Genomic DNA, 19239 nt, shown 5'->3' with positions numbered 1-19239 from the left:
GAGAAGTAAAAGAGCAATGAATACATGACTAAGTACAAGAGACTATCAGAAATGACCAGGACTATTTGAAAGAGAATTTACTGGAATTTCTAGAAAATAAAAATAAAATAATTTTAAAAATTAGAAGCTATATGAAGATGATAATATTCTCAAAATTGATAATTGCACAATCATTATGTTGAATTAAAAAAAGACACTGATTATTTATAATATGACTCCCTCTATACAAAGGCATGGAAAAACGAAACAGAAATTGTTGAGAAACATAAACATGGATTAACTTTATCTTAAGAAATTCAGAATAAAAACTACAAAATTCAAGACGGTGATTCTTTTGCTAGAAGGCTAGCTATGTGAACAGGGAGGGGTAATGGGGGGTGAGGAGAGCTTAAACGTATCAGTAATATTCTATTGTTTAAGTTAGATTGTAGATACATAAGAATTAACTTTATTACTACTTAAAACTATACACACTAGTCTCCTGTACTCTTTTGTATGCATAAAATTTCATAAACTATTTTAAAAGGAAAAAGAAAGCTACCGGTTGGACTTACAAAACTTAGAAACCTTGCAGGTTAAAGAATTTTCAGACATGCTCATTTCATATACCAGACTGCAATAGCTACCATTGGAATGTCATGGTTCAGCATAGCTTTGTTAAATATTTAGCCAAAGACAGAAGGGAAGTTAGGGTCTCTGGTTTGAAAGTACAAAGACACCACTATTATGGAAAAGGGTATATGAGGGTATATTATGGAAAAGGGCATGTGATCAGATCAAATCTGATCACAACTTCAATGCTTTCCCCTCAGGAAGTTTCCAGTGGAAAACTGGACTAAGAAACTAGGTATATTATAAGGGAAATTAATGGAAAAACAGGATTCTTTTGGAGCAAAACTTCCTTATAAGTCGATGTTACTGGGTCATTTAAATTCTCCAAAGCAGAGGATACGTGTCCACACATTTTAGAGGTAATTTGAAGTGAATAGAATGCAAATTACAGCAATCAGAATATACTTGTTACTTACCCACTTGGAATACAATTTTGTCTCAACCCTTGGCACAAAACTGACAGCCTTAATCATGACATCATAAATATTTAGAAAGATGTCTATATAGTCATCAAACTGAGGTTCAAACTTAATGGTGTCGTTAAGAATCAGCCTCATGATGAAACCTGGATGTTCAAAAGCTCTAACAGAATCCTGCAAAAAAATTATACATTCCTATATTATTATTAATTACTGTATTATTTTCCATACAAACAACTGTAAACCTACTTTTGCCCTAACCTGTACATATGAATTGTGATAGACTTAGGAAGTGTACTGGTCCCAATTGGAATACATGGGAACTTACCCTTCCTTTTATGCCCTAGACAGTTAAGTCAAAAAAGAGCTGTACTAAAAAGGGAAAAGTGATTCCCAGCTAGACTTGTTGGTATCTAGCATCCACTGGGCCTATAGATTCTGGATAAAGGAGGGTGTACATAGCAGTGGGGCTCTAGAATCATGCAGAAAAGAGCCCAACAGGGGAACATTCAAATTCCCAGGACCTTCTTCCAGAAAGAAGAGTTTCCTGTGGAAACTTTCCCCAGCCATCATGACCCATATATCCCAATTAGCCAAATTTTCACTTATTTCCACTAATCCTCACCAATGTGATGATTCCCACATATCATTAATACACAGGTTGATATTAACTTTTTTTTTAACAGATAAGCATAATAGGTCTCAAGATAAAGAGGGTGAGGTAAAGTAGATTTACAGTTGTGAGTATGCAAAACAGTTTATTCTTGTGTTATTATGCATTAATTATGTGTCATTTTCCATATGAACAACTGTAAACCTGTTTTTGCCCCACTTTGTACTTTCTGCTCTCCCACTGGAAAAGGTATTTTATCATTTCTCCCCTGAAAACAATTGAAGATAAATAAATTAGTAAATGAACATTGGTATAACTGAACCATACTTACTGAGGGTTGTGCAATTAAGTCTGTGAAATCTTGCATGGAGACCAAAGTGAGTTCCTGTAGCTGCAAAGTCATAAGTGTAGCAGCGCAGTTGAAAAAAGACTCCAATTTGGCACTGCTGTCACCAGTTGGCAATTGCTTTTTTTTATTACCTTGGTAATAAATGTTCTGTATTTCTAGAAACCACCTTGAAAGAACAAAAGACTTTTAAAAGTTAATACTTTTAGTGAATTACTCCTTTTACATTGAGCATTAACAGTAACTTCTGGGCAGCCAAAGGTCTTCAGAGAGAGGTATCGTGCTAAGTGACATTACCCACTCTTTGAAATGTAAGCACTAGCATATTTAAAAGAAATTTTAATCACAGCCAACAGAAAATGACTCAATGATGTTAGTTGTGAGAAAAATGTAAATTTAACTCCTGGAACTATGATTGATACATTTTTTGAATAAATCTGACAACTACTTTATTGAACATTACAAGATACTCTTCTCTCCAGGCTCCCAAATGTTCTTCATGGAATAGATTTGCTTAAAGCTAAAACGTGAACACTGATTGAACCAAAGGAAGGCTTGTTGGGTTCAACCCAGTTGGCATTTTATTCTATTCTGTTTCACAATAACTTGAAAATGAGGTGCAAATCATCAAAATCAAGTATATTATATTTTTATTCCCCTTAATGTGAAGTCCTAAAAGAATGACTGAGTTTCAAATGTGTATATATTCTTGTAATAAAAGGAAAACAGTGAAATTCATATATAAATACATCGTGATGATAACAAGTGAAGTTTTCAGTTTACAAAACCACTGTCCAACACTACGAAAATAAGGAATACTGGTACCTCTTTCATAAGAGATAATGGATTTTTTTAAAACAGGGAGTCAATAACCTCAGGAGTTGCCTGAGTGCTCTGTTTTAAATATATGTATTCATCCCTTTAACAAATTATGTGTTTAGTGCCTACTATGTGCTGGGAACATGTCATGAAGATATAAAAATATATGACATCATCCCTTCTCTCTTATAATAATGAAGGCAATGTGTCATAGTAGCAAAACAGCTCTGAAGTCAAAGGACCGAGATATAATTTTCCATTTATTAATGAAGAAGGGTTTTACAGTGAAGATGGCAACTTCACTGAAGAATAGATAGAAATGAAATGAAAAAGGCCATGATAAAATCATCTGGACTAGAAGTGAAATAGGTAGGGTAGGTGAAGCTAATGGATCTGATCATTTCACTGTCTATAGTAGAGATAACAAGCTAGAAAACAGGAAGAAATAAGTGGGGGAAATTCTGTGAGGACTTTTGCAGAACTTGGGAGCTAAACATTCGAACTTGGGACAGCCTTCCACTTTAAGATGAAGTCACGGTGAAAGACTTTTCAGGACCAAGAATAGAAAAGGTAGGTTAAGTCCCGGCTGCAGAAGACCTTTAAAAGCAGGTTAAGAAATGTGGATTTATTTTGTTAACAAAAGGGAGGTACTGAACTAGGGGATATTTTAAGATTCATGTTGCAGTGGTTTGTGGGCTATACAGGAGGTTAAAAGGGCCTCCCAAGGGGTAGTAGCAATGGGAATTAAGAGAAAGAAGTATACATGGAAGATGTTTCCGAGAGAGGATAAAGATAGTTGGTTGTCATAAAGTAAGTCTCAATTAATATAACAGGATTGAATTCATTACAAGAGAGTATAATGAAAAATTAGATGCCAAAAATCAGATAATCTAGCGAATTCCTAGAAAGATACAACTACCAAAACTGACTTAAGGAGAAATAGAAAACACGAATAGATCTATAGATTAAGGTAATAAATTTTTAAAATTCCAAAAAAACAAAAGAGCCGGAACCCAGGAACAGAGGGCTTCACTACTGAGTTCTACCAAACATTTAAAGAATTAACACCAATTCTTCACAAATATACTTACATGGCAGTATATTTGAATTTCAAAAGTAAATCTTGTGTAATAACTTGAAGGCCTTTTTTGTGTGTGCGTACAGAATGGTTGCCATTTCTCTTGGGCTCATTGCATAGTGACTTATAATTTGGTTAAGACAGAATCAGTTTTTAAGGAAAGTTGAGACAACTAATTGATCACTGTCAGCACATTAATAGCAAGTCTGAAGAAGATACAGGCATTTTATGGTTGTTTCTCATCAAACAGTTTTATTTTTAAGCTTGCACTGACAGTGTTTTACTGCTAAGTAAACATTTAAATATATTTTAAAAGTTGTTTTGAAGTTGTTTATTCAATAAAAGGTTTGTACTCTGCCCTGTATTTTGACACCCAATTTACTAAAATTTACAGTGCTAATAATGTATTTCTAGGGTGTAACACTGAAGTTATAGATTCAGATAATTTATTCTTATTCTGTCCTTAAGAGGTCATTTTCTTCTCTGTAATTAATTATAGGGTTTCATTCTGCACCTCTCCTCTCTTTATTTATGTTACCTTAATATTATCAGAGTCTAAAGTCCTTTCAAGAAATGTCAGAAAAAGACTTTGATTCTGACATATTAAAAAAGAAAAAAGACAAAGAAAATATTTAATCTTAAACTATCAAGATAAGTAACTTTTGGAAATCATGAAGCTAAGTTGGAGTTTCATGTCTTGTTAACTTGCATTTGATCTAGTTTTAATGTCTTATTTATAATAACTTTATGACCCATGAGAGAGACAAATTTCCAGAACATACTGTCTGGTGTCCTGGACAGTGTGGTTCAGTTGCTTGGGTGTTGTTCCTTGCACCAGGAGGCTGCTGGTTTGATTCCTGTTCAAGAGCACATGTCTGGGTTGTGGGCTCAATCCCAGGTAGGGAGCATGCAGGAAGCAGTCAACTGATGTTGTGCTCTCTCTCTCTTCCTCTCTCTCTAGAAATCAATAAACTATTCTAAAATTTAAAAAAAGCTTACTGTATGGCACCTGTATCAATAATTATCATGTGTCTATTCCATTTTGAAAGGCCAATACAATAAGATGTTAAATTATCACTTAATAAGTCTAACCTCCAATGAGATTGTAAACTCCTTTAAAGAATATGTTTTCCTCACATAATCATTCTTTAAACAATTCTGCATCTTTTACCCAAAAGCAAAATGAAAAAGGAACAGCAACTTGCATGCATTAATAGTAGGTGTCAAATAAATATCTGGCAAGTAACTAGTTGATGATCATTCCCCCCTGGTAAGCAACCCCACTCTCAGAGCTGAGGTAGAAACCAGACATTAACAAAAAAGTAACCATCAATCATAATCATTTTAGTTTCTGTACAATCTATGCTGTGTAGAACATTTGGATAGACATTACAGACCAAGCAGTTAATGATATGATATTTAACTCTTAAACAGAAATGATTACAAACTTGTTAAAATGGAATTTTCTAAAAGCAATTAAAATTCAGTACCCTACAAATCACATTTTTAAAGTTGTTATCCTACATGAAATATCAAAACTTTACGTTTTAAGTAGAGTCTCTTTGGCAGTTTCCAGGTGTCTCATGATAATAGTCTGAAAATTTGACAGCTCTAATGCCTCCTGGCGGTTGTGAAATTCTTCTGTATCAATTAAACGTAATTTTCTGAAAGAGATAAAAATGAACAGTGATTTAAGTATGAGGTGTTTTTGTATTTAATATTTTGCAATTTGATCCATTCTCAAAAATATGATAGTCCTAGGTCTTATCACTAAAATTTGTGTTTCATAAAATTAAACATTTAAGTATATGAGATAGTATAATTTTAAATATAATTGATATACTTTTGCATGTGCCTTTCCAATTTCCCCAGCAGCATTTATTGAAGAGGCTTTCTTTTCTCCATTGTATGTTTTTGGCTTCTTTATAAAAAAGTATTTGCCCGTATATATGTAGGTTTATTTCTGGGCTCTCAATTCTGTTTCATTGGTCTGCATGTCTGTTTTTCTGTCAATACCATGTTGTTTTGATTACTGTCACTTTGCAGTATAATCTGAAGTCAGGGAGTGTGACACCTCCAGCTTCATTCTTTTTTCTCAGGATTGCTTTGGTTATTCAGGGTCTTTTGTGGTTCCATTTGTCCCCATATATAAAAATTAACTCAAAATGGATCAAAGACCTAGATATAAGACCTGAAACAACAAGTTACATAGAAGAAAACATAGGTACTAAACTTATGGACTTTGGTCTTAGAGAGAATTTTTATTAATTTGATCCCAAAGGCTAGGGAAGTAAAGGCAAAAAATATATAAATGGACTATATCAAACTAAAAGCTTCTGTACAGCAAACCACCAACACAATAAAAAGGCAACCAACTGAATAAGAGAAGATATTTGCAAACAACAGCTCTGACAAGGGCTTAATATCCAAAATTATGTAAAGAACTCATATAACTCAACATCAAACAAACAATCCAATTAAAAAATGGGCAGAGGACCTGAACAGACAATTCTCCCTAGAAGACATACAAATGGCCAACAGATGTATAAAAAGATGCTCAATTTCACTAGCTGTGAGAGAAATGCAAATCAAAACTACAATGAGATACCACCTCACTCTTGTTAGAGTGGCTATAATCAACAAGATAAGTAATAAAAAATGTTGGAGAGGTTGTGGAGAAAAAAATCCCTCAATTCACTGCTGCTGGGAATATAAACTGGTACAGCCACTATGAAAAACAGTATGGACTTTCCTCAAAAAATTAACAATAGAGTTACCATATGACCTGGCAACCCCTATTTTGGGTATCTACTTGAAAAATTTGAAAACATTTATTCTCAAAGACATATGCACCTCTATTTTCATTGCAGCATTATTCACGGTGGCCAAGAACTGCAAACAATAGGTGATTGAATAAAGAAGATGTGGTACGTATATACAATGGAATATATTCAGCCATAAGAAAGGGTGAAATACCGCCATTTGTGACAACATGGATAGAGCTTGAGAATATCGTGCTAAGCGAAATAAGTCAGATAAAAAAGTCAAGAACCATATGATTTCACTCATATGTGGGATATAAAACTGAAAACAACAAATGAACAAACACGAAAAACAAATTAACTAAAAGTCACAGGCACAGCCAACAGTGTAACAGTTACCAGAGGGAAGGGGGTGGGGGGGTATTGTAAAGGGGTCAAATATATATGGTGACGTAAGATTGGACTTTGAGTGGTGGACACACAATGTAATATACAAATGATGTATCACAGAATTGTACACCTGAAACCTGTATCATTTTATTAACCAATGACACCCCAATAAATTTAACTTAAAAATAAATAAAAATAATTAATATAACTAAATTCAACAGGAACATAGTATCGATATTATGAAACTACATAAAAGAAGTAAAAGAAGGTTGCAATAACTGGGATTTGATAAACAATTTAGACTGATTTTTGCTTTCAAACTGGAACAATTAAAACAGGAAAGGAGGTAGGGCTCAAAGTTTCTGGGGGTCACTGCTTCTAAAACAAAAGTTAAACCCTCTCTGAAAAGAAAGCACCCCTGGATATCAGGAAATCATATGGTGGGGAATTTCTTACACCTAATTAAACTCAGTGTATCGAAACCTTTTAAACCTGTCTGTTTTGATTGTTTTATAAAACATAGTGTTTTACTCCAGTCAAGAGCTTTCAATACAGCCTCTTTTCTACAATGCTGTGGATCTTTCTAATATATGTGGTTTACCCATTTATTACCTATTAGTATCATTGCGTTATTCACCACAATTTAATTACAGATTCCTTCCCTATTTCAACGTGTAATTGATTTCTAGATAGTAAACACTATTAAAAACATCACATTTAACTTTTACTTAAAGATCAATATGAAATTCTGGTTAGTAAGCAAAACTCATTTCAAATCTATTTATACTTTCACAAGCTAAAATTCATTTCTTAGGTTATAATGCATTCAGTACGTGGTATGGATAATACATGAGGCACAGAGTAGGTGCTGCAATCATTGCTGGAGCACCTTTGGTAAGGTAATATGTTATATAGGACAATTGAGCAGTGTAAAGTAACATTTTAAGCAAGATGCTTTGAAAACTTAGCATAATAGAACATTCTAACAGACAACGCCTAGCCCTTTATGAACAATACTAAGCAATGGAGCCCCATCCCCCAGCGTAGTGTGTTCTGGCAGTTCCATCTGTGAACAGATATAAAAGAAAACAAATGTGATGATGTGAGAAAAGGCTCACAGACCAACTTGGAGACCAGGATGCCATCTCCTCTACCATGTTTTGAGGGGCCTGTTGGGAGGCCTTCTTTAAGAAAAGCAATATATATGTATTACTTTTGCATATTTTATAAAAACTTATTTCCATGAGTGCATATTGCTAAGACCCCCCTGCCCTCCAGTGCCCTGGAAGTGGCAGTTTAAGAAAGGGCATATGATCAAGCTGGAGCTTCTAAAATGTGAGGCAAACTGTGCTCAGCCCAGGGCCAAGCTCTTTAGCTTCACAGCACCCACCAGAGTTCATCTCACTCTGCACCATCCCCCACCCCCAGGACAATTCCTAGTATTATATAGGTAGTTAGGCAGACATAAGCAGAGCAAGGATAATGGGCCAGGTACAGAAACTCACCAGGGCAGAAAGGCCTGGATGCTTAGCAAGAGGCAAAACTGGAAAAACAAGAGCCTTACCCCCAAGGTAACCTATCATCCCTTAGCATATCACTGGTCATGCAGTTTGGACCCCCTGACCTTTCATATCATTTAGTCATACAGTTTAGACTCCCCTGATCTTTTTCTCCCTAAAAATAACATCTAGGCCTCAGTTCCAGGCCCAGAAAAGGAGCAAAACCAGATAAGTGACACCATGGCTGCCTCAGGACCAGCTACATTGACTAATGACCCTGCCCTGGCTCTGACCCATCGGTGGAGACTATGACCCTGAAAGAGCACACCTGGAAAGCTGATGAATATTCCATTAAAACCCTCCCCTGAAATATCCCCTAAGATTTCCATCTGCAAGAGAGAGATAAATACACTCAGGATGAAGGACCTAGCGTGTGCTCTCCCCCAGGGAAGCAGGCCTGTACCATTCCCTTCCCCCTTCTTCCCTCTACAGGACCCCACAAGACTTGCAACCAGGGGAGCAATGGGCAGCGGCAGCTCGTCTAGGGCTAACCCCCTGAACCTGTCTCCAAGGCCTCCTTTTGTTTGACTTCTCAGTGAGCCAAAGCAGCCCAGCCTAGGCTCTCCTGTAGCTTCTTCTGTACCCTTCCTTGTTTCACTATCCTAAATATATTTTTGCTGTGGTCAATAAATTTTTGCTTGCTTTTCTATACACTATCTCTTGATTGAAATCTTTCCCTCAGGAAGACAAGAACCGAGGTCTCCTTGTCTTCCTGGTAACACTAGGATGTGATGCATAGTTCCAGTCACCCAGGAACTTCACCTCTTGCCATTCACATGGGCAATATTTTCTAGGTTTCTAAACCATACAGATAACTGTAGCAGCTAATGTTCCGTGGGATTTAAAACAAGGAACGATATTTCAGCCCCTTAACTATAATTACCCCTTAAAGTATGTATGTATTGGGGTACAGGAAGGATTGTAGTAGAGATAAAATCAATGTTTATTTTTTATTCTATATATTCTATATTGCTCATTTAAAACCATGCTTAAATGCTTACGTTAAATTTGTAATATTTCCAGTTAAATTAGAAAAGAAATAGTTAAGACGCAATAAAATAATTTTCATCTATTAAAAACAAAACAAGGCCAGAAACACTCACTTAAAAGTACTGTGCCACAAATCGAGCACAGCCAACATTGTAGGGTTCATTGCGTTCAAGTGATCCCTAATATAACTTTTTGCAGCTAAAAAAGATTTCCTCCAAGGTTTTGGAAGGACTTCCATTCTGAAAAGACAGAGAAAATATTCCATTATCTTCTTTAAAAATCAAAAGAAAGTATTTTTATAGTCCATGTACTTTTTGAGTAATAATGATTTAATTTTAATTAAAAATGATATATCCCTCATGGTAATAACAACACAAGTCATGCTCTTTAGGGTTTAGTATAATTTGAGGATAATAATACATATGAAATTAGATTTGAATATTTATCTCATAAGGTAATTAATTTTTTCTCTCTAAATACTTGATCCTATTGAGTCCAAAAATAAATAATGATCGAACAGAAACATGTTATGTTACATATACATCTTAAAAGATTTTCTTAAACAGGACACAAAACATTTAATTTTTCCTTTATTTTAAAACATTTTAGGATATAGTCCTTCCTACCTATGGAAATCCCCTTGAAATTCACCTCTGTTAATGTGTAAAGGTCACTTACAAAATCACAGACACTAATATTCTTAAAGACATTTATTTTGAAACTCCTATGATGTGAATAACCATCTTTTATATATTAAAGATGTGCCGTCTTCATTTTCAGAGCATATTTAAACATTTATATTTTATGCTTATAATTTTTTACCTTCATTGGTTTTAAACATTTAGTCTTGTTTTATTATATAGTAAGCTTAATCCAGTTTTTTAGTTGTGGCCATGCATACCTTTACAAAGGATAATTTTTCTCTGTCTCCAGGAGAAAAGCTATTCTCCATAGAAGATATGTTGGAAATGGTTACAAGACCCCCCTTTTTTTGTCATGATAGGAAACAATTTGGGGCACTTTAATTGATATAACAGAAACAAAGTAAAATTGGATTACTTAATTATATAAATATAAATTCTAGCCTTCACACTATTTAAGAAATTTATTCTTGCCTGGCTGGGCGTGGCTCAGTAGTTGAGCGTTGACCTAGGACCCAGGCGATCAGGGTTCGATTCCCAGTCAGGGTACATGCCCGGGGTGCGGGCTAGGCAGCCGATCAATGACTCTCTCATCATTAATGTTTCTATCTCTCTCTTTCCCTCTCCCTTCCTCTCTCTGAAATCAATAAAGATATTTTTTTTTTTAAAAAAAGAAATTTATTCTTAAATGGTAATTATTTTAGGGAAAATTTATAGCATTATGTGTTCCATATTTTAATCCATGCAATAAATTGAAATATATTCTATATTTGCATATTTTCTGCCACCTTCCCAATGTGGTTTGGGGCATTCAAATTGCCATCAAGCTTTTATGTCCCTATTATACCTGTAGTCTGTGCTGGGAACTTGATACAGATATACAAAGATCTGTATCAAGTTCTTTCACCAGGGTACTTATGTTTTAACTACCTAGCTGTCCATCTGTCCACGTGTTTACCCACCTATCCATCAATTTGTAAAGAAACATGTTAGGGCTTAAATACATAAACAAACAAAGATATTAAGAACGACTAGTTGTATATGAAATGCATATAAATGAGAAACATATACATGAGAAAATAATACCGGTGTTTAAATATATACACATACACAGGAATGGCCACATGATATTTTCACTTTTTTTTAAAAAATATATCTTTATTGATTTCAGAGAGAGGAAAGGAGAGGGAGAGAGAGACAGAAACATCAATGATGAGAGAGTCATTGATCAAGCCCACAACCAGGGCATGTGCCATGACCGGGAATCGAACCCCGATCGCCTGGATCCCAGGTCGACGCTCAACTACTGAGCCACGCCCGGCAGGGCTGATATTTTCAGATAAGCGTGATTGCTTACTCAGCACGATGGGGTGGAAGTTCATCTGGCTTTTCCTCTTCTTTTTCTCTAGGATCTTTTAAAACAAAATCAACTGAAAGAAAACAGAAAAGTTCTGGTCAATAGCCTTATAATAATTACAGTGTGTTTCCAAGCAATTGCAAAATTAATTTAATTAACATTGTTTAAAAGTATGTTAAGTTTTTAAAAAATAATAAGTAATTTGTGCATTTATGAATACAAGAAAATAAAACTCATGAGAAAATCTATGATGTCTTTGTCTTTAAGAATATATGTTTCTTAACAATGTCCCTGTTCTTTCATTTGCAAATGATAAAAGCTTTTAATACTACATTTGCCTTTATAGCTATTCCACAAAAAGTAGTTCTTGTTGAACTGAAGGTCAGCAGCACAGAGGAGGAGTAGTAGTTTCCCTTCACAGAAAAAAATATACGTATTGCCTTGCCTTTCCCTTTTAAATTGCTTAAGAGCATAAAACAATTGTGTTATAGAATCAGTAAAGTGAGATACTTCTGCTCCTGTTTTCTGTGGCCTATAATTCACAGTTCATCCTAATTTTCCTGCCTGTCTTTCAAGATGCTCTTTCTAAAAAGCAAATATGTTACTACCCCTCTGCTTAAAATCCTTCAGTGACTCTCCTTTATCATCCAATGCTTTAAAAAGGCATATAAACCCCATTAAATTCTGTCACCTTCCCAAAATGCACCCTATACTATGGCCATCACAACTTCTCCCAAGCCTGGCAAAGCCTTTCATGTAAACCAGCCATTGTTCACAGCATCTCTTAGGCTAAACATGTTCCCTGGTGCACTGATCCCCATTCTTCAAGGTTCAGTTCAGGTGCCCCCAGAGTCCTTCCTAACAAGGCAGGAAAAACCCCTTCTCCATTAGAGCATGTCGTCTACTTCCCGCCTTATTGCACTTACTACCCTGCTTTGTAATTTAGTGATTTGTCCATCACCCTTATTACACTATGAACATTTTGGGGGCAAGAATTTGGCTCTTTATTTTCATATTACCAAGACACTCAATAGGAGTCTTACATGCAATGAATGCCTTTCTCCCTGAAGGGTCTCTAGACCACTCCAAAGCATTATGATTTATCCAACTTTGAGCATAGCATAAATTATACCATAATTATATCACAACCAGTTATAGAGCCTTTTAAAAAGTATAGATGGGAAGGTCCAGTCTCCAGAGATTGAATTCATATGGGTTCAATAATCAGTGCTTTTGAATTGATTCTGATGATTAGTCAGTCTTAGAATCTATTGGTCTATACTGAAAATCAACAAACTTTTTATGTAAAGGGCCAGATTGTAAGTATTTTCAACTTTGTGAGTCATAGGTCTCTATCACAATTACTCAACTCTGTTCTTATAGCTCAAAAGCAGTCACAGACAATCTGCAAATGAATGTATGTAGTTATGTTCCAATAAAACTTTATTTACAAAAATAGACAGTGGTTCAGATTGAGCCTATGGGCTATAGATTGCCAACCCCTAGTCCACAGCAACATTTCTGTAATTAATCACATTCTACTTTATGATATCAGTAATATTCATGTTAATTAAATAATTAACATTTTACAATTTTCTTCGGTTCTGTCCTTTGTTGAGGGGATATAGTCACACAGATAGAAAGATCACGTTTTTTGAAAAAATGTTTTGCTGTACTTTATTAATAAAACTTGCATAATATCTTAAGCAATGTAACAACAGCAATGCAAGAAACAGCATAATAAATATAATAAGTAGTGCAAGTATAGGTATTAACTTTTAATTTAAAAAAATTTATCTTTAATGAGATATTCAAATTAGGAAGCAAGGAGAAACACTGGCTTACCTATGGATTTTTTTACACTAAGAAGATAATCTTCTCTCATTTCATCAGATAATGCAAGTATGCTATCAGTGAGGACTTTCAGATGTTCAGGGACTAAACTCAATACATGCTCTAGCCAGGAATCTTCCATGGGGGCTACATGGTCTGTATCAATTCCATGGTGAATATAATAGTAATATCTCTACAGGAGGGAGAAGAAGAAATGTAGTTGAATCTAGTACTATAATAAAAGAAGTGTGTTTATCACCAGAAAACTACTGAGCAAAATTAAAGTTTTAGGAAAACAAACTATTTACAAGTAATAAAAAAGCATTTTGTGCAATTCATGTAGGGATTATTTGAGATTACCTAAATTTAAAAAATATACATATTTCATGAACTTTAAAGCTCTTATCTTATTTCATAATTCTACTGTAAACCATTAAGTTCTATTACTAAATATATGATGTACTGAACAAAGACCATGCAGAAGTAGACTTCAATGTTCTATCAGTGGGTTAAAATTTGGTATGTTAGTTTTTGTTCTTTTATTATCTATAATCAGAAGTAGATCTTAAATGCTGCAAGTGGCATCAGTATCCCTAAACGTTAGTTAATCTCAGAAATATAATACAACAGGGTTTAAAAATTTTCCAATTGGCCTATTAATATTCCACACTATAATTTTACAGCTGCCATTAAATATGTACATAAATATTCATTTTAAGACATGATATTATTTCTCTAATAATGGACATTTAACTTCAATATATTTTCATTAGTTTTTAAAATATGTCACTTATTTTTAAAAATTTAAACACAAAAATATTTTCAAATTTGCAAGGTTAAAGTCTTTGATATTTATATCTTTTAAAATTCTGTATTTGAAATACTCAAAGAATTGCTATTTCTAAAGTAAGTTAATAGTCTTTGTAAAGTGTACATTATATAATTAAGATAATTTCTAATAAAGACACGTAAAAACTATACAAGACTGAGGCTAGCTTTAATAAAGGGAGCAGGTAAACTCGGGATTCTTTTACTGTGGTCTTAGGTGACAAGGGAAAGAATAATTTCCTCCATTAATCCAATACAGCAATCTATGGAACTCCATATTCACTCCTCTTTCCACCAAGTTTCACAGGGAGGAGCACAGGTTAACTTCAACAGTATGAAAGTGTCTTCAGGTGTTTCCTTTACTTTCAATTATATAGATGAAAGAAACCCTCATTACTAAGACGTCTTTCTCTATTGCAGAAGTGGTCATTTTAGGAATTGCACTTTCATCAGGAGCAGGTGAGTCTAAGACAGCATCTTGTTGCCTAAAAAAAGTGATAAACACATTACTTCAATGTCTATAGAAAACAGTTAATCTTATATCAATAGATATGAAAAGATCAGGACTGCCTTCTGTTAAGTCACAAGAAAAAATGAACTGTTGAACATTTTATAAATGGTAGACACAGTTTTGGTACCAGATTCCTCCCAGAATACTTTCTCTTCATTCATAGGGGGACAGTTATGGTGGAAATGATTGGAAAGACCTAATTCAGAGGCCACACACTGCTTTATGGGCTTTATTAATTCTTCATCATTACTCAAAAGCCAAGCTCTATCCTTTCTGAAATGTTATAGGACTCTTCTTGCATTATCCCTAAATTATATGTGGTTATTTATAAATTTGGGATTTAAGAAAACACTGATGAAAAAGACTTTAAATGTAGTCTTTCAGAAGACAGTACATTCTTCAAAAGACCATTTCTCTGGATTTCTAGAGACATGCAAGTTAACAGTGAGTGACATAGAAGCTCATGTGCTCTTTTGTGTTTATTATTGGCTAAGTGTTCATATAATACAATGATGTTCTAGCCATAATTCAATTTGAAATCTATACTAAATATGAACCACATTTTGTGGCTTCTTCTGGGGCTCCACTGTGTGGAAAGGCATAGTTCGCATCTTCAGGAAAAATGTTATTCTTGGATAGCTTTAACCTCCTTATCATTGAATGTATCATGCTCTCAATCCCAGCTTCATCTGGGATGGTTACAGGTCAGTGATGCTGTATAATGAAATATTCCTTCCCACTAACTGTCATGTATACCTTCATAAAGTTGGGGGGGAAATACATGCCAAAAAATAATGGTTAATATTTTTCAATCTAATGTTTTCCAGATGTTCAGGGGGAAAATTACTATTATATTTTAATTCTGTAGCCAGCTTAGTCATTAATTCAAGAGTAGGAGCAAAATAGAGATCTTTACAGAGATGAAAGCCTTGTGTTTACTCCTCACAGATCTTCATTGAAAGAACTACTAAGGTTGAAGAAGGTAAAGGGGGGATAAATGGTGGTGGAAAGAGACTTGACTTGGGGTGGTGAACATATTATTCAATATACAGATTATGGATGTATCATAGAATTGTACACCTGAAAACTACATAATTTTATTAAACAATGTCACCCAATAGGTTTAATAAAAAAGAACTACTAAGGAATGAGCTTCAGCAAAAAATAAAATGAACCCAGAAGTGAACCAAGTGCACAGGCAATTTTCTAAGAAATCAGAAAACATGTTAGTAAATCTAAGTAAATGTTAACTTAAAAAAAAAGTATGGAGAACTGGTAGAAATAAAATAAACAGTAATCACACGGAAAATGCAAAGGATAGTTCAGAAGTAAGTTAAAGCATTCCAAGGTCAGTTTGTGCTATTCAGGGGGAAAGATAAAAATGAATTCTAAACTTTAAAAAATAAATTACAATATGTGGTTTTAAATGTTAGGGTAACCACTAAAAGAATAAAAATACATTTGATAGCCTTTTATTTTAGAGAGAGTAGAGGGCAGTGAGAAGGAGGAGAGAGAGAGAAACATTGATGTGAGAGAGCCACATCGCTGGGGCCAGGGATCGAGCCACAACCCAGGCACGTGCCCTTGACCGGGACTGGGGGAATCAAATCTTCCACCCTTCCGCCTGCAGGCCGACACTAACCACTGAGCCAAACCAGCCAGGGCTATTTGATAGCTTTTAAGGCAGTAGGAATAAAGGGAGAAGAAAGAAAATTCAATTCAATAGAATGCAGAAAAAAAAGAAAAGAAAAAATAAGCAAAGGTAGCACATAGTGAATAAATAATACAAAATAAATTGGTAGAAGTTAAGTTCCCATCTATAAGAAATACCAATAACTATACACTATGAGTGACATTAAATATACTATTGAGGTACAGAAACTCTTAAATTTCAATAAGTCCATATCCTGTTTATAAAAGGCATAACTAAAAAATGACATAAAATGGTTAAGAGATTTCTTTTTCTTACAACATAGTAGCAAAGATAATCTGAAAAACCTCCCATTACCGTTCTCTAAATATTGGATAATGTGTCACAAAGCTCCTTTTGAATATAGCTGTGCTCACAGGAAAGAAAGGAAATACTCGATAGGAAAAAGAATGGAATGGCAAGGCAAAGCAATCAGCAAAAACCCGAGGCAAGGGCTGCCCTCGTGGGGGTGTGGCCTTGGACTCTAATGCCCATGTGTCTTTATTTATATACCTCGACCTCATCACAACAAAGCTTTGGGGCATGCTTAGAGATGCACAGAATTCTTATATGTTTAGATAAAAAGTTTCCAGGGGCTCTACCAGGGATAGCACATGCTGGTTAGCTTACAGAACTTACATAATGACGTTAACCAGAGTGCTTCTCAAGTGTTCTCGTTCTTTATGTGGAGATTTGCTCTTTGATTTGGAAGTAGATGGCCCAGCACAACTATTATCAATTTGGTCTAGTAATGTGCTCTTTTTTCCCAAGTGTTCCAGGTAGTCAGCTAAATTTTTAAAAAAGCGTAAGTTAGTCATCTAGAAAGTAAGCTGAAACATTTAAGTGGTTAGAATAAAAATGCTAAAGCATCTTTCAAAAAAAACTGCATGCTTTAAATTCTCAAATTACCGTAGTATAATTAATTTCTCTTTCACTATCAGTAAGTTAAACTACTCTTGTTTCATGTCATTGTAACAGAAACCACTATTTCAAGATTACTAAATTAACTTATTTTATATTTTGCATAATATGCTAATAAACTCAAATTTTCAATTACATTTCCTTCGAACCTTCTTAAAGTGAACAATATTAAAATTATGATAAAAACAGAATATAAAACTATTTCAGAAAATTTAAAGAACCATGATTTAAAAATGTTAGCATTCCATGTAATCAACCTGATGATTCAAAATAATAAAAAAATACTAGAATGACCAATTTGAAAATAATGTTTACAACTTATTAAAATCCCTCTTAGAAAAAAAAATATTCTTAGTCTTTGATGCAGGGGCAAATTCTGACTATGTGAATCAAAGTTTTATCATAAACATCTCAATTCCTAAAATAAAAGCTTTAACATTTACAACAGGCTAAACTAGCCAACAACTGGAATCAATCATTTTCAGAAGGAAAACATATGAGATAAATTTGTCTACTTGATATAACGGCTATTTGAGCTTTACAGGTTCACCGCTCTGATAGTTAAATGTCATGTGATTTTTCTCTCTAGATGTCCTTAAATCTCAGTTTGAACACTGGAGGCCTTACCGTACGACTGCTCGTTTTTAACCCGGAACTGCTCTGGGACGTCATCATCGTGCTTTACACTCAGGTGGAACGACGGGGCTGTCTGCTGCCACTGGGGCTTCGCACTCACCTGCCCGGTGAGATTTAAACAGCATCCATGAAACAAGGTGAGAAAAAAGCCTTTTTCATGAAATGCATGAGTATTTTATAAACACAGGCATTTTCTCCAATAAATCAGGGCACCTGGAGAGAAGGCATAAGCACTCAACAGCAAATCTTTCTCCAGCCCAGGAATGGCCCTGATGGGTGGCATTTGGAAGGAGTTACCAAAGGCTCTTCTGCTGGTTTGATGTAACGAACACTGGGGAGTTCATTCCAGAAAGTCTCACCCCCAGATATTGGCAAGTGTTTTTTAAGCTTTCCATTTTCATGAGCGGCGTCTCTGCTGGCCTCCAATGCTAACGCGTTCCACTATATTCCAGCTCCAAAAGGCCTTCCTGTTCTCATGGCTTTAAGTGTCTCGAGAGTACTCTGGAAACTCACACATTCATCCCACCGTTTAAGGCAGGGGTCCTAAACTCTTACACTTACACCAAGTCAGGCAGGTGTCACAAAAGAGGGAGGAAGGCGAGTGTGGATAGCTATCGGCACTCAGCTTCAGTGCTGGGAAACCATGAAGGGTGGTAGGGACTGAGGCAGGCAGGGGAACAACTAAGTCTTTAAAAGGACAACTGCTAATTATTGCAACACCAGAACACAGACACATTGTTACTGGAATCCAGGGCTCTTCAGTAAACACAGGTGGAAGGATTTTAAAGTAAAATGTACTAATTTGATGCTGACAGTTGGGTCTACATCTTCCTTTCAGATGCAGACCAACTCGATAGCCCGTGCTTCTGTCGGCTTCTCCTTCCCAGTTTTACTCTTCCTCTGTCCCTTACTCCAGCTCCCAGATAAACTACCTGCATGCAACTCCTTGTTTCAGGCTCTTCTTTAACAGGAAAATAAGCTAAGACAACTTATAAATTAATGCTTTTCCATCCTTCTATCTGCCTTTCCCTTCTTCCACTCGAATCTTGCTCCATAAAGGACTTAAGATTTGTGGAAGTGCTCTGAGTGAGATGTGCAGAAAGGGTGAGCGAGAGTCAGGTCAACAGAGGCTGTGAGTCACTGGTGCTCCTTGGTTTCAACAAGGATCACCCCAGAAGCATGAGGTCTGTAATGAAAATCACTCTTGGTTTTAACTACTTCCAGAAAATTTTAT

General features: G+C 35.1%; 1 protein-coding gene across 1 annotated transcript in view; it reads right to left on the bottom strand.

Annotated features, from left to right (window-relative positions):
• Nucleotides 1–19239, bottom strand: part of DNAH7 (dynein axonemal heavy chain 7) — a 185047-nt gene that overhangs the window by 150535 nt on the left and 15273 nt on the right. Inside the window, exons 4-12 of the mRNA XM_081142085.1 lie at nt 17997–18105; nt 17088–17235; nt 14645–14732; nt 13432–13612; nt 11587–11659; nt 9702–9827; nt 5432–5551; nt 1976–2159; nt 1029–1205 (exon numbers count right to left, since the gene is read on the bottom strand). Of these exons, the coding sequence (XP_080998211.1) occupies nt 1029–1205; nt 1976–2159; nt 5432–5551; nt 9702–9827; nt 11587–11659; nt 13432–13612; nt 14645–14732; nt 17088–17235; nt 17997–18105 (1206 nt within the window). The remainder of the gene's footprint in view (nt 1–1028; nt 1206–1975; nt 2160–5431; nt 5552–9701; nt 9828–11586; nt 11660–13431; nt 13613–14644; nt 14733–17087; nt 17236–17996; nt 18106–19239) is intronic.

This window comes from Miniopterus schreibersii (assembly GCF_964146895.1).
Source record: "Miniopterus schreibersii genome assembly, chromosome: 7".
NCBI lineage: Eukaryota > Metazoa > Chordata > Mammalia > Chiroptera > Miniopteridae > Miniopterus > Miniopterus schreibersii.
The sequence above is the reverse complement of the archived record's forward strand: the minus strand, read 5'-3'. Positions and strand labels throughout refer to the sequence as shown.